The 16,567-nt window shown below is 39.8% G+C and overlaps 2 protein-coding genes across 2 annotated transcripts in view; one reads left to right on the top strand and one right to left on the bottom strand.

The window, feature by feature from the left end:
- Positions 1-1,337: 1,337 nt before the first annotated feature.
- On the top strand, positions 1,338-9,600 carry TMEM184C (transmembrane protein 184C; the record flags this gene model as incomplete). The annotated part of the gene is made up of 9 exons (XM_009695537.1): positions 1,338-1,468; positions 1,566-1,602; positions 3,550-3,755; positions 4,560-4,634; positions 5,523-5,616; positions 7,057-7,169; positions 7,892-7,991; positions 8,529-8,700; positions 9,156-9,600. Coding segments are annotated over 9 exons (1,221 nt in total), but the record flags the coding sequence as incomplete, so codon positions are not given.
- Positions 9,601-13,494: 3,894 nt separating this feature from the next.
- PRMT9 (protein arginine methyltransferase 9) overlaps positions 13,495-16,567 on the bottom strand; it is a 20,004-nt gene continuing 16,931 nt past the window's right edge. Inside the window, 4 exon segments of the mRNA XM_009695527.1 lie at positions 13,495-13,822; positions 14,026-14,148; positions 14,593-14,746; positions 16,107-16,567. The exon segment at positions 16,107-16,567 is cut by the window's right edge and continues 30 nt beyond it. Of these exon segments, the coding sequence (XP_009693829.1) occupies positions 13,607-13,822; positions 14,026-14,148; positions 14,593-14,746; positions 16,107-16,567 (954 nt within the window). The 3' untranslated portion in view covers positions 13,495-13,606.

Genomic DNA, 16,567 nt, shown 5'->3' with positions numbered 1-16,567 from the left:
CGGCGGTGCTGTTAGAGCGCGAACGAAGCGAGGTGGAGCGGGAGAGGGTTTCTTTCTCCTTCCGGTTCGGTAGGAGTTGGCGTTCGAACAGTTGCTGCGGTGCTGAAGAAATTGGAGTCCATCTGTGTGGGAGCAGGGCCGGAGCTGTGCCCCTGCCCGGCCCAGAACTTAGGTTTTACACTTAGTAGTAGTACTGGCACTCATAAGCTAGTGTTCCGGGTCATTCTGTCTCATCGGGGAGAGCTGAGGTAGCAGAGAGGGAAGCTTCTCTTTCATGCTGGTGGTACCGTGATATATAATACTGTGGTCATAATAGTAGTGTATGAGTTACGTGCACATGTGATAGCATTACTTTTCTAACAAAAAGTAAAACTTTAACCTTAAAATATATATTGTCCAGTTTAATACAGGCTTGTGCCACTGGAGGTAAGTTTTTTTTCACGGAATAATTTTAAGCACTTAATGTCAGTAAAATCTGTTTTGAGTGTATTTTAAATTTCCGATTTTGAAACCCGGTTCGTGTGTTCAGCATAATGGACATTTATGTCGAAGTGGTATCTGAAATTTCAGAATCGTTAAATCTGATACTGGTAGAGAAACTACTCGGAAGCGATCTTTGAACTGGAAAGCAACAGAAGATGTGGGATGTTGATGTACAGCAGGGGATCAGAGAAGAAATTCTGAACAAAAAAATTGTTTCGGAAAAGTCTACTGTGTTTCTGAGGTTTTGGTTCTTAGGATTATTAATATAGTTACTCTTCAGAGAGCTTTGATTTAAAATCGTAGCCCTGCATTTTAGCAGACTTTTTTATATATATACATATGCATATCTATTTCAGATTGTTAAATGAAACTAGTTGAAATCAATTACTAGTTGGAACTTGATTTTAACGCTAAAAATCCTTTAAATTCACAAGCTTTTGGACACATTATAATGAAGTACTGAACAGAGACAAGTTCCAGACCTAAAGCAAGGATTCCGTTGTGGCTTTCAGTCAATTAAACAGTGAGCATTACTATGTTTTTGTAGGACATTTTTGTGTTTATTGGTGATGTTTTCGTTTGGTCCTGCAAGATTTCTCATCTTTTTCTTTTGAGTTTTAAAGTTTTACTCTAAGCCACATCAACAGATTGCAAGTAAGACTTTGGGGTTTTGTGTATTTGAAAAGGAGAGTTAGAAAAACTAAACTTAATGTTGGGATGTGTACTTAATGTCCACCCTAAAACTTTATTCGCAGTACAAGAAAAAGATAAACTTTTTTGTCTTGCTATACTAGTAAAACTTTAAGGTACAGATACTGAAACTTTGATCTTGCATTCTTCTTTTTCTTTGCAAGGTTGGAATTCATACCAAGGCATGGTTTATTGCTGGGATATTTCTACTGATGACTATACCAATCTCTCTGTGGGGAATACTACAACACTTAGTCCATTATACTCAACCTGAATTACAGAAACCAATAATAAGGTAACATTTCACATTTTACCTGTGCTACAAATGTTGAATTTAATTCAGACTAAGAATACTTCTAGTAATATTAAATGTTCTTTTGTTATCGTAACAGGATTCTATGGATGGTGCCGATTTACAGTTTAGACAGTGTAAGTGTTCTCTTACTGTTAACAGCTCAATAAAATTCTGTTTGCTGTGGGAGTGAGGGAAAACATTGTCACAGTTAGCAGAGATTATGCTGCATGGAGAGTTGTAGCCCTAGAAACTTCTGGGCATTCCTATTTATGGAGTGCCCCAGAAGCATAGTTCTAGCGATATTACATTCTTCTTGTGGAGCTTGTGGGATCGCTTTTGCTAACCCTTCTTAACCCTGTCCTTGAGTATTCTTTATGACGGATGTGGAAAGGGGTACGGCAAGAGCCTGCTTTTGGTCCTTCCATCTTCAGTAACAGCTGAACTGGAAACCAGGCTGATCCAAGTAGTGTCTCAAAATTCAGTGCCTTACGTTTCTTTCCCAAGTTAGGCTTAGTGCTAAAATTCTTCCTTTTTGCTTCAGGGGGCAAAGGATAAGATCCCACAAAAAATCCACTTCTGAATACTTTTATGGGATAGAGTCTGTTGGCTGTACCAGATATGGTTCATGTAAATATGTCACCTGTGGAGATGATTTCAGCCAGAGCTAAGCAAGATACTAAATCTGTGGACGGTACAGGATATCTGTTTACATGTTGTTATCACCTCTTGACATTGCAAATATGTCTGTTTCCCCCAAAAAGGACAGCTTTCCGCGAACTTTTCCTTTGATTTTTTTCTCACATCTCTTGAGTGTTTATGAAGTGTCAGTCACCCTTATGCATGCTCTCTATTTGTTAGTTTTGGTTTGTTTGTTTGGTTGTTTTTTTTGAAAGACTGGGATTTAGAGTATTTGAGAGTGAAGGAGAGTGGGGAAGAAAACGTTACCTGTTTCCTGTGGGGAATGTCAGCTACTTCAGGTTGATATTTCAATTTCAAGTACAGAATTTTCCTTTGGAAGAAAATTACCTGCTAATTAAATGAGCTCTAGCCAGCCATTCAGGGACATTTCAGACATACTGAAATCTTTCTTCCGACTCCTGGATCTTACAGCCTTTGCTGCATACATGGTGTCCTCCTAGAGTGCTTCACCTGAGCTGAACAGAAAGCTCTCTTCTCAGATTCAAATACCGTACTCTCAGTTTACTAGATACAGAATTACATCTTCCATAAAGGTGTTGCAGCATCTGTCGTCTCTAGTATTTCTTAACTGTGATGAGGATGTGAAGCGTCTTCCTGTAGTTCTAACAAGAAGGTCAGAGAAGGCGCAACATTTGCTCTACTACAACCCAGGGAAGCAAAGTAAACTCAAAAGACCTGCCTCCTTTTAACTTCCCCTCCCAAAAAAACACCAAACCCAGAAAACCTGGCAGGACAGGTTGTATTGAACAGTGCAACACCAGTGTGATACTCAAAAGTTGAAAGCTCTGACAGGTGATTCATAATCACAGTTTTGCAAAAAAATCACTTTTCTGTTTGAAATTCTGGTTTAGAGGGATGACTACCACTTGAAGGCTAATCTGCTGCCACCTTCTATAGTTTGCAAACATGCCAGGACAAACATTTACACGTTAGATACCAAAAGAAATCAACTTTGTACTGACGGACTGAAAGCTTAGTTCTCAAACCCATCTTGACAACGAATATGGGAATTTCAGGAAACAGTTCTATCTTGACTCCTCCTAACAGGAGCAGGTTATGCGTAGGGAACCATCTCCGTAGGTCATTTTAAAGGAAAGTCTGAAATCTGTGGTCACAGATCCAGAGCATCTCTTGCGCAGTGCTTTAAGCATGCTTCCAATCGAAGCAGCAGAGGTGCAGTCTGAAGTTTTACTTCGGTTTTTACAGAACGTTATTTTCTAGCTGTAGCATCGTGCTCTCGTTAGCCAAATGCTTCAAGCCCTGTTTAATTAGTGCCTGCTGTCTAGTGAAGTATTGCTTGCTGAACTAGCCAGCCAGTGTTGTCATTGGAATCACTTTTGTCTTTCTTGCGTGTAACCTTTTGTGTGCCTCTCTTCTTACAGTGGATAGCTTTGAAATACCCCAACATTGCAATATATGTGGATACATGTCGAGAGTGCTATGAAGCTTATGTCATCTATAACTTTATGGTTTTTCTTTCAAACTATCTAACCAACCGGTATCCAAACCTCGTATTAATAATAGAAGCGAAAGATCAGCAGAGACATCTGCCGCCTCTATGTTGTTGTCCGTCGTGGGCTATGGGAGAGTGAGTATATAATGACATCTTAAAATTTTAAGCTGTGTGACCAGATACAAACATTTTGTTTTCATATTTAGTAGTATAACTGTTGTTGCTTGGCAGAATCAGTTTATGGTTTGCACACATTTTGTGTATCAACTATGAACCCTTACTGAAAGCAGCTGTGAAGTGTTTTTGTCTGGCTTTAAACCATCCTATAAATCGCACTTAGTTACAAACATTGCATTGACTCAAGTGGTGCTGAAGGAAACTTCCTTATTTTTGAAAGGTATTGGAAAAATGTCTCCTTGAACTTGCTTCCTTTGCCATCATAGAATATTTGCCAAAAATCTCATGTTGAATCGCTGGTAGACCAGATAGCCTATGGCTTTTACTTCCACAAGTGAAGGACAAAAGGCCCTGTGCCCCTGAACTGTTTGCTTCTGCGTGCTTAATCTGATAAGCATCTTTCTTAAGAGATTTTGATAAAGCTGTTTAAAATCTTGAAGACAAACTATGGATGTAAGTCATTCTTCAATGTCTTTAAATGCAGTGGAAATTGCCTCCTCTTTGTTTAGCCCAGCCAGAAGCTTTCCATGGCTAAAAGTAGTGAATCATTGAGTGTTTCCTGTTATGTATCTATGAAAGTCAAGGTCTGTTGTGTATTGCGTATATACACACTAATTACTGTGGCATCTGAAGTCCTTGAAGCAGAAGTTGAACTTCCCATGGAATAAAAATTAAGTTTAGTGAAACTACTGAGAACAGGAGACTTCCATAAGTGAATTGTCTTTAAATCCTTGTACAATGAATTTTGTGTTTCTCTTGCAGAGTTTTATTATTTAGATGTAAACTGGGTGTTTTGCAGTACACTGTTGTCAGACCGTTTACTACCATTATTGCTTTGTAAGTATGCTCGTAAATAATTAATATTGATCTTCAGGATGTAATTTTGAATTACACTGGAAAGAATTTTCATGCCCTTTGTATTGAATCTAGGCAGTTTGAAAGCAGACTCGTTGTGTTACATGCTAAATGGGTCCTGGCAATTTGAATTGAAATAATAAATACTTAATGCCTGCTGCTGAAAGCAGTGGGAGAGAATGTGAAGTACTGTTTCTGTGGGAAAGACATTTTTATGATCACTTAATTTTTAGTCTTTTTTCCCACCTTCTTTCTTTTCTCATTGGCTTCAACAATTGGGTGTTTTTAAAGTCAGGTTTCATGTAACTGAACTTTTTATTAAATTTTGCATGTGACAAGCCTGACTGCGTGCCTCCATACATATCATATAACCTGTTGTTGTAAAGGAATAGCAGGCAGTTATGCACGTTGATGCTGAAAGTTTAATTTCATTAACTTTGTATTGATGGTCATCACTGTTAAATCTGTGGGACTGTGGAAAAAGTTGCTACTTAAAAAGAACGTCCCTATAAATATTTATATTAGCTGTATGTGTTTTAACAGTTAAAAGCAAAAGGTCTAATAAAAAAAATGAATTCATTCAACAATTATGTTAATTGTTAACCCTGCATTCCAATGCTATTTCTTTTATGGAAAAAATTATGTTAATTGTTAACCCTGCATTCCAACGCTATTTCTTTTATGGAAGACACAATACGAACTTCCCATGCCATACGCTGTTGGCAGCTGAGTCCTGTGCAGACCTCCCAGGGCCCATATTTGAGTACCAAAAGAGACTCGATTCTGACAGTTGATCAATGTCATGAAGATTTAGCACTTCCAGAAAGTGATCTTTTACTACATAGTCATTAACTCTAAAAATTCTTTCAGAATTTGTGAACTGGTGGGAGTGTATGATGAAGGAAACTTCAGCTTCAACAATGCTTGGACTTACTTGGTTATACTTAACAACATGTCACAGCTAGTGAGTATCTAGAGTACATCTTTCTGCTCTTTTAAGTTGTCATATTAGTATTATGTGAGTCTTCTATGTGAACTATTGACAGTAATTGTGTTAATGTCTGGTAATGCTTATGGGTAGAATATTTCCCACTGTAAATCAGAGTTACCGTTAAATACTATATATGCAAAATACTAAGAAAACGGATAATCTAAAACCTTTGTTAATTTTACTACAAAGCTCCACAAAGCAATAGTGTGTCCCACCTCTCTGCCTCGAACTATTTGATGGGTGAGGTGGTATGGCCCACGCATGTTAGAGCTGCAGGCTTGCCCCTCTGCAGAAAAGGTGACTTCACTCGCCCCCGTAGCTTCCTCCCAGCTCACATACAAAGAATCAGCAGTGGCTGTGTTAAAAATACCGCGTTATAAAGCTGGTGGTAACAACGTTGACAGGAAGAAATGGAAAGGGTGCATGCAATGCTGAGATTGTGGCCTGCCTGACACCTTGTTGTGTTGGTTCAGCTGCCAGATGATGTCAGGGTAAGGGTAAGATGTCAGCCCCTGGACTTGAAAGTTTCATTTTGGAGGTCAGGGATTACATTTAGTGGCTTGCTGAGCGTGCAAAGGAATCATTTTCTGCTTCACCCAGGCCACGTTACACATGAGCTGTTGCAAGAGAGAGCAGCAGCTCTGGGTCCTTGCTGCTTAGCTTTCTAGCCTCCAAGCTTCTTCCTTCTGTTGGCAACAGCAGCAGGAGTCAGAATGGCATGACATCCCATCCGGAAAGGGTGTCCTCCTCCTGCTGCCACCCGTGTGTTTGGTGGGTGACTGCTACGGAAGGAGCTGTATGCTTTCTGCTGTGTGACAACAGTCCCAGCGGCAGCACGCAGTTCTGCCTGTCCCGGTTGATGTGATTGCTTAAAGAAACTTGGTAGTAAGAGGTTAGGAGAATGTGTGTGAAGAGGGGAGATCGATTCCTTAGGTTTGGCGATGCATTAGTTGGGTTGCTTGCAGTCATCATTAATAGGAAACTTGTTCAGAGGTGCAGTGAAGATTGCACTCATTGCCTCATCTCTCATAAAGAGGCAACATTGGCGGTGTTCCTAACAGAAGGCTGAAAGAACATGTGCTTTGTTATGCCACTTTCCCTAGAGATGAGCTTGGCACTGGAAAGATTTTATGGGACCTTCCTGTGTTTTGCTTTAGTGTGGAGTTAGATTACCTCAGTCTCTGTCTGCCAATACCATGCATTTCAGAAATGCAATTTCAAGAAAAAAAAAAAAAGCCGCTTTAAAACAGTAAGGCAAAGATTCCATAAATCCAGAGCCTCTTTTCAAAATACATAGCTTTTTAAGTTTGTATCGTACTGTGATATATTTTTAAATGGAGGAGGTGCTGTATAACAACTCCCTCACAAAATAAACAAGGATTTGAAGGCTCTTCATTTTCTTTTCCTTGTTAGTTTGCTATGTATTGTCTGGTGCTGTTTTATAAAGTACTACGTGAAGAGCTGAACCCTATCCAACCTGTTGGCAAGTTCCTTTGTGTGAAGATGGTAGTTTTTGTTTCCTTCTGGTAAGTGAATGAATGACTCATTACTTCTTCCTCTCAGGGTGGATCATAAAAGAGCTAAAAAGGCTGGATTTGTTACTGAGGTTAGGGTCTCAGAAAACCTACCCATAATCTTGGTGAAGTGCTGTGAGGGGAAGAGGGTACTAGTATGTTGGACAGAGCAGGCTCCTTCACTTGAGGTGGTTTTTTGACTTGCTGTTTCGTAAGGTGATTTTCAAGAACATAGCTTATTTTCGAATCTTCACTTGCAGTTATTTCAAAACAAAAAAGGACTTTTTTTTTTTTTTACTCTTTAAAGCAAAAAAAAAAAACCCCTAACTTTTTCAAAATAAGTTACTCTAAGTTAACTATAAATTACTAGTTAAGCGTTGCTAGCACTTAGCTGCTAATGAGTGAGTGCATTTGACAATCTGAACAGTATTCTGTGGGCTGCAGTAATACCCTGAAAGAGAAGCAATGTGTTCTAGTAACTAACTGGAACAACAAACTTGTCTTTAGTTGTGTTCTCTGTTGGTCTTCAGGACCACGGACAAATTTTTCAGTCTGTTTTCCTCCTCTTAAAATCTAAATCTATAAACAGTAAGGGTTTTGTAACACTCTTCCTATGTACAAACATACTTACACAGATGAACAGGCCTTGTTTACCAGATTTGCTTGTGGGTTTTTTGGCACTAGTGTTACAATAATAATGATAGTAATAATATTAATAAAAAAAATTCTTTTAGGCAAGCTGTGCTTATTGCATTGTTGGTGAAAGTTGGTGTTATTTCCGAGAAACACACCTGGGAGTGGCAAAGTGTGGAAGCTGTGGCTACAGGCCTACAGGTAGGAGCAGACAGTTACTTCTTGGGAGGAATGGCTGTATGTAAGGTGACATAGCTGATCTCAAGCAAATACTGTCATACTCTCTTTAATTAACACAGACTAGATTAGTACTGAATTTATTATATAAGTTGGGCTAAGCTTCAGCTAGTCGCCCCGAGTGAGTTTTATGCTCAACACTTCTATATCCACATGTCAGGCAGAAGGAATGCGCCCCAGTTAGGTACTTCTGTCGGATATCCTCGCATTTCTTCTTGCAGGAATTCATTGCAGAGCTGCTGCTTGCTGAATACCTGCTTCCAGCGAGTCAGTACATCAGGCAAGGACTGATTCTAATACGTACGTAGTACACACAGTAGTAGTCCATACTACGTACGTAGTACACACGGCTCTGAAGCCTGCCGAGAATGTCCGACCTCTGGGGGAAAAGTAGCTGATGCCGGTATCCCAAGGCAATTGCGGTCTTTGAGTTGTAGAAGAAATGCAGGAACTATTTTTCTCCAATTACAAAGGATTAAGTCAATCTCTCTCTCATTCCAGGATTTTATCATTTGTGTCGAGATGTTCCTGGCTGCTATTGCGCATCACTACAGTTTTTCCTATAAACCTTATGTTCAAGAAGCTGAAGAAGGATCATGCTTCGACTCTTTTCTTGCTATGTGGGATATTTCTGATTTAAGGGCAGATATATCAGAACAGGTTCGAAATGTTGGTAAGTAACAGAGAGATTTGTATCAGCTGTTGACAGCGTATGTATTTCCAGCTTCATTTTACACTACTATCCATCTCTCGAGTACCTTGAGAACATTCCGCACCACATCAGTGGTGGCTGCATCCCTAGAGGATTTCATGGTTTATCTGGCACTTTGCTCTTTCCAGTACTCCTGACTAATTTAGTCTAGGTTTTAATTTTTTCTTTTAAATAGATGGATCTCAGGGTAAGTTTCAGGTGGGTTAGGTAGAAGAGAGGGACATCCTTTCTGTTCTGTTTTTTTTTAAAATGGAAAGACAGCCTTTTATTTATTAAAGCTAACAATGCCCATGTAAAACTGTTCTAAAACAAAGACTCATTCTAATTTAACATGCCTGTTTTAGAGTTGATGCGTTCAAAGACCTTGGTACAGTGCTGGAAGTATTAAAAAGTATTTTCCGTTGGTGTCATTCTAGGAAGGACAGTTTTGGGCCAGCCACGGAAAATGTTTTTTGCTGAGGATCACGAACAAAACGAGCATACAAGTCTACTGTCTTCATCAACTCAAGACCCAATTTCTGATGCTTCTTCAATGCCATCTTCGCCCATGGGTCATTACCAGGGGTTTGGACACACCGTGACACCTCTCACAACACCAACGACGGCCCCGGCAGTTGATGGTATTTATAACACTTCTGCTATTCCAGACACTGAGGAGTCACCCGAACTACAGCACAATTTATCAGAGAAAGCTTTGGATAAAAGTTAGACTCACCTTTTTTTTGAATGTTGTTGAGGAGTCTCTTATGTACTTGCCAAACGTGTTCTGTTAACGTGTACGACTAGTGATGGAAGTTGAAACCCTACTGCGCAGACAGGAAGAGGATATGGCTGTAACGGACATCTGAATTCTGAACCTCTAGTGGATGTGAGTCTTTGCGAGTACCCCATGAATATGAAACACGCACACTGTAAAGGTTTCTGCATAAATTTAAGAATCAGCTCCTTAAAGTGCTCAACACTTACACATCATGTCAAAATTACACTGACTTTTATTAATACAAAAGAAACATTTGAAAAAATACTCCCCTCTTCTAGAGATGAAGTGTAAGTACTACTAACAATGGGAAAACTTAATTCCAAGAATGTTATTTACAGAGGGCACTAGCAAAGAAGTGTTTGTATTAACTTTGGTTGTCCTCTTAACGATGGTAACTAACTTCCACATCCTAATGCTGAAGGGAGTGTGGACGAAATGGTAACTTCTGTACAGATGCCATCTTCTTCCCTTGCCTGCATAGCTACATAGAATCCCTCCATGAAGATAACTATTACAGAGCATCAGTAAAGAATCTGTACAAAGCAAGCATTCCCTACAGGCCTCACTATAAAATTCCATGTCCAGAACATACGGTTGGCGTTATCTGCTGTCCTTGTGGCTCATAATTCGTAGTCTTTTACATTCAGAAGACAGCCAGAGTGACAGGTTTTGGATTATACTCGACTACTTTTTTCCTATCCTTCTAAAATAAGAATGATGGTTACTACCTTAAAATACACGGGAGGGGAGGGGGAAAATAAAGGATGTCAAGAAGCAGAAAACAAAACTGATTATTTTGAGCTGCAATAAATTCTTTAACACTTAAGCTGCTTTTTTTTTAAGCTGTTAAAGCAGGATATTGTGACAATGTGTCTGTTGTAATTTGTATTCATAAATTTGTGTGCGTATGTGATTATTCTGTTATGCTTCTAGTATAGCCTGGATTCCAATGGAGCCTGGATTTATTTATTTATATGCTTCTAGTATAGCCTGGATTCCAATGTGATAGTTGATTTATTTATTTTTTTTTTCCCCCCACCACCCCAGAGAAGACGTTTGCTAAGGTAAAACTAAGTACCTGCTCCACTACTGGAGTTACTAGCGTTAGATTGCAGATCAAGAAGTGCACTTGTATCAAAATGTTATTTTGCAAAAACTGACAAAATCAGAGGGGTGTTGTTTTCATCTCATTACCAGACTTTTACTACTATTGCATGTTTGCAATCTGACCCAAAAAAAAAAAAAAAAACCAAACAAAAAAACCAACAACCCCCAAACAACAAACTAGAGCACTGACCTTTTAAGTGACATCTGAAGTTTCTTTTTCAGCACTGTTAGCATTTACAGGATAAAGGTTTAACTTCTGGCTGTCACAGTAAATTCATCTTAAGTGCTTTTTTTGCAGTACTAGTGTGATGTAAATACTGCGCCTTACTCACTAGGCTGCATATTTTATAGTTGACTGTGAACTTGCTGTAGCTGAAGTTAGTGGGAAAGTACAAATCATCATTTTCAATTTGCCAAGTCATTGCCTTTGTTGTAAATAAGCAATTAAAGATTTTATTTAAACTGTTCACCACCTTTCAGTTTGATTTACTGCTACAGTAATTGAAGAGTGTGAACGACACGTGAATAGAACTGTCCTCTTCATGGAAGAAGGGGATCTTAAGTCTGTCAAGTACAAGAGTTTGGGCTTTCAGTATTTTAAGGCTTGAACTGAAAAGAGAATTCTTGTCTTTGTGAGCTTTTCAAGAATCAGAATCTATTTATTTGTGCTTGATTCCAGGTATCTTTTTATCCATGTAATAGCTGTGTTCTAAAAGGAAACAACTCGTAAAAGCTCACAACACCTGGGGACTTCAGTGCCCACTGCAGCCATTATTAGAAAGGATCCGATTTCCTGCAGGTACAAGGGGCACGGGTAGAAAACAGTATCTGAAGGATGAGAGGAGCTGGAAGCAAAGTAGCTGCTGTGCTCAAGCTTTTCCAAAACCTCACGCCAAAGAATTTTTTTCTTAATAGTTGAAGTTATGCCTGGCGTAAAACTTGGGTAACGTACAGAGAAGGGACTTTGATAGGAAAAGAGCTACTTAATGTCTTGATGGCTTCTTTCAAAGGATTTATGGAAAGCTACTAAATTATTTTATTATTACTCAGTTACTCCATGTGCCCAGTATTCCTGCATTATTTTTTTTCTGGGAGAAAAGTCAGTTTTTCATTGCAGTATGTTGTGGTTTAACCCCAGCCAGCAACTAAGTACCACACATCCCCATGGTCTGGGGAGGAGAATCAGGAAAAGGTAAAAGCCATGGGTCAAGATCGGAACAGTTTAATGTTTGAAACACAATAAAATATAAAACTGAATTTCCAAAATAAATAGCAATTTTTCAATGCACCTACCCTGCCTGTGGACAACAACAACAGTATTCCACAGCATGACCTGTCAAGTTTATATGTAAAGTTCATTTGCAAATAGTCTTTCACCTTTATGTTAACATCTTTGGTCCTCCCTTGGTTCATGCCTAATCTTCTCCCAGCTCTTAGTCACAAGTCTTAAAGCTTGCTCTTGCCTTACTTAACACACTGCTTGAAAACTCAGTGATGGTCACTTTCAGCCCTTGGTCTTATTGAGTAAGGGTAGAATATGTCCTTCATTTTTCTTTAAGCAACTAGTAAGACAGCAAAATGAATTTAAAAGCTTAATAAATATGCCCAACCACTATTATTGAATGGTTTTGCTTTTATCAGAGGTCTTCCAGCATGAGAAGCCTAAACACTTCTCTAAAAAACTGCACTTTGGTAAAGATATCCTGTACCTACTCAGTTTAGTTGGGTCAGACTAACTTAGATTTTAGGGATCATGGTTTGTTTTGGGGCATTTTGTGTGTTTGTTTTTAAGAAAAGCTGTTTTCTGTGTAGTAGGAAAAGCCTCTGTCCTACTCTAATTCACTTACATTTGGTTACACATTGTACCCCTTGGATAAAGTGACTGGATACACCATCCTTCATCTTCAGAAAACTTTACTTTGTCATTAACCTCTGGTTTGGAAAATAAAAATGGGGAGACCTTTCCTCCAGCCTTCTAGAAGGAGCTGTATTACAGCAAACCACAGCTCCAACAGTCCCTGAAGTTTAACTGAGAGCCCACCTGAAACATTTGACCGAATGAAGAGTACATATAGACATGAGATTCTAGAAAAATTATTTGTGGACAGCTCCTGTTAAGGAAAGATCACACAAATGCCTCTTCTACATTGAGCAGACAGCACAGCATAAAGAAACTTAGCTACAGAAACACCTTGCTAAGAGCCCTCCTCATGTCACTACAGAGGCAGAATCAATGCAGAGTTAGAGGCTTTTGTTAGCCTTCCATTTGGATATAAATTTAATAGAAGGAACTTGTTACCTGCATTATACCAAAATGTAATGCTGCAGAAGAGATGCAGGAGTACTGTGGTGACTGATGTAATATTTTATACAACTTTGAGAGAGACGAGTTCAAGCCCATTATATGACCAGAAGTGATTCTCTCAGGGATTCTAGAAAGTTCACTAGCTTTCCCTTCCACAATACAACTTGAGTTACTCAACAGCAGTCCTTTACAACTTTCTGTATTTGTCTGTGTGCAACAGTCATCTGTGGTACTGCAACTGGAAGGGCGTTACGGTCCCTGCTACAAGGCTAGCATCTCAATACACCTAAGTAGGATGCTTTGGCAACTGAGAAGTGGAACTACAGCTTGAGAAACAAGGACTCTATCCTGAACAGGCCCAGCTGTTTATTGCTGGTACAGGCATCCAGATGGTTTTTTTTTTTCTTGCTACAGATGATGGGGTAGCAAAGACATCATTCCCACTTGTTGCAGCCACTGCAAGAGCTAGCATTCGAGGGTTTGCTGCAGTGAAGACAATACTGCTTGGGAAAATACCGACAGTGCAAGTTCTAGTCCATTAGTGGAACCTAAGTATCTTCTGTTAAAGCAACAGAATAGCCTCTTTGACCAGCAGACAAAATGTAGACTTTAATATAAATTAACATCGGTGATGTTATGAACAGTCAATTTATGCATAGGTAATTAACCACAAATGAGTTTACACATGACATTCTTCACCGTTTCACTGTAATGCTAATGTTGCTTTTATGGTGTTGAACGTCAAGCACCAGTTCATCTCCAACCTGAACTTGGATGGGCTCATCGAGAACAACTGCTGCTTGTTTCCAGTGTGAGGACTCATCCGACGTGTTCAAGCTGTGGTCTTCGTCGAGATGTATGTGATACCAGAAGGGAATGGCAGTCACTTGGCCAGACTTACAAATTTGTACCTAAAAATACAGAGAATTAATCAGTTACACCCTTTTGAGAGAAGTAAGAAAATAAAGTAGTTCAAACTGTTTCAATCCATTTCAGAGATACAGAATTTACTTGTCTGCAGGTATTGACGTTTTCAGCCGAGGCGAGTAATGACCGAGCAGTTCTGCAGAAGAGCAGTTAAGCGCACTTCTAACTTCACATGTGCACGACTCACCTTCACTTCTCTGCTGGAGCTGTTCAACAGAGGGTTCATGAGATCCAGCCTTAAAAGCTCTGCGGGCTTGCTCAAGGGTAGACACGGTAACGTAGAGAGATCCAAATACACACGAACAGGTACCTACGAGGATGTACCACAACTTCAGGCATCAATAGCCGTTAAAAAGTGAAATGTTAAAAGACTTAATCATAATGCAAAAGTTTCTAGGAATTACTGTAATGCCTGTAAGAGACAGCCAAAATACAAAATACACCTTCCTAATCCCTTTTGGCAGGGGACTGTTGGGCTGCAAGGCGATGAAGGAGATAGTGAGGGCACAGTCACTCCTGTAGAGTAACACCGCATCCTTCCTTATGCAGACAGAACTCCTCCTACACCAGTTCTAAAATAAATGTTACCCATTTTCTTAAAGTCCCTGTCCGGTCACATAAACCTCTCTTGATAACTTCAACAATATTAAAGAGTTTCAGCTCTTCATGTTTCTTGCAGTTTAGACCAAAACTAAACAGCTAGACAGCTGCAGGCTTTGGAACTGCGCCTGGAAGACACCCACCAACTTTGTACCTTGAACTGGTTGATAAAAGGGGCTATATTAAACCCAAGAGTTGGCTCTGTTCCTTGAACGGCACTCTCCAGCAACAGAGACTCTGATTCTACAAGCATCCCGTATACCAACACATACTGTGGGAAAATCTTCCCTCCACTGTGAAGTAAACATCTGTAAAAAGAGAGAGATTTCACCTCTAAAGCATATCATTCAACAGCAACAAAACATTAAGGACATTCAAGAAAGGGACACCTCCAAAGCCAAGCGCTCATAAGCATTTGAGTTCGATCCCATTTGACCAGACAGCTGTATCATACAAAAAAGGAAAACCTGTCACATAATACTAAAACTACAGAACTAAGTAATCTTTTCTTGGTGTCAGTATTGGAAACAGTGATATTTCAAGACGAAGATAGCGGGATTTATTCATCGCGCCAGCATCTAATACTGACGAACTGGCCAAAAGTCAGGAAGTACATGCTGTTGGGGGGCACTGGCTGAGCAGGCAGCATACCCACAGGGAAACCAAACTCGGTGGGGATTTAAGTCACCCTTCTTCAGGTGTTTAACTGAAGTTGACAGCATTTTTTCCTGTAAAAAACCCTGAGCCTTGCTTAGTCTCTCGCTACGGAGTATCACACTGCTGAGAGCAGCAGCACCATAGAAGCTTTCATTCAGCGTAATAGCCAACGCCTTCCATTCCATACAGATTGGTTTAGGTTTCCTTTTCCTACAGCAGGCCTGTTTTCAGAGGAATTGGATAGTTAGGTAGTGCGCTATTGGATGTATTTTCATGCCAACAGATTTAAGTCTGCATATGACAAAAGTCCGAGTAATTTCCCATTTGTTCTTACAGAAAAAAAAATATAAATTTTTCAAGTCAGCCAAAGATTTATTCAAAACTTAGAAAAGGTAATGAATATAAATCATCTGGAATATTCTGCCATCACTAAGCACGAAGATGAACAGAGAAGATTCCCTAGCACCACAAAAGGGGATAAAACCCCTTTCACATTTACTTTTTTTGCTACCCATTTCCATGATTTTACTTCTCTTGCTCTGCATTCCTTCCCACCCGCTGCCATGGGGAACAGCTAGGTTTGTGGCTGCCTCCCTGGCTGTTCTGACACTGTGTGTTCGTCTTTCAGCTGTACCGCTTGCTTCCAACGACAGTTTGACGTGTACAGGAATCCGGGCTTTTTTAACCTTGCACTAAAAGCTACCACAGTTATGACTAAGATGCTGGCTATCCCGGGACCTTCTGACAAACCAAACAGTAAGATCTTCCATTCAGATTCTTGCGTACAAAATAAAGTAGTCATGAAAGTGACATCTTGACACTTTTAAAAGAGATCCACGTATACAACGGTCACACCAGAAAGACTCCAGGAGGTTCAATCCGTTCAGAAGACAAACTTTTCCTGCTCTACAGAACCAACGTGACAGTAATTTTGTAGTCAGAAGGAATATTTTCAAAAGCTTTCAGATAATTATGGATTCCTAGGAATACTTTTGTCCATTTATACTGTACCTGGATATTGCAGCCTTCTCCATCACCTCCTGCTGGATTAAACCTGATGTCTCGATAACATCCAAGATAATAATACTCCACAGTTTGTCTGATTTGGGTCTCTGCAGCACCACACTTTCATCTTCTAAGTGGCTGAGCCAAAACTCTAATGTTTCCTTAGGGAAATGGTTAGCCTCTGAAATGACATTGAGTGCTGCCTGATGCTGTTCCTTCTCAATAGAGCTGTAGGCTCTAACTGGTCCAAGTTTGCCAGCTATAATGGGCAGGATGGAGAAGCCTTCAGATACATCTAAAACGTACAAAGGATCAGGAGCCACATCTAGAGGGCTCCTGTTTTGACTCTCTTGGAGGTTCATCCCATTGCCATGTCCATCAACATCCATGGACTGCAAATCCTTACTTGGGTTTAATGATGACAGCACTTTGCCCATGGCAGCTTGAAAGCATTTGTGGTACGGTAC

Source organism: Cariama cristata, unplaced genomic scaffold (assembly GCF_000690535.1).
Source record: "Cariama cristata isolate BGI_N322 unplaced genomic scaffold, ASM69053v1 scaffold1030, whole genome shotgun sequence".
Lineage (NCBI taxonomy): Eukaryota > Metazoa > Chordata > Aves > Cariamiformes > Cariamidae > Cariama > Cariama cristata.
This window is presented reverse-complemented; position numbering and strand designations above follow the sequence as displayed.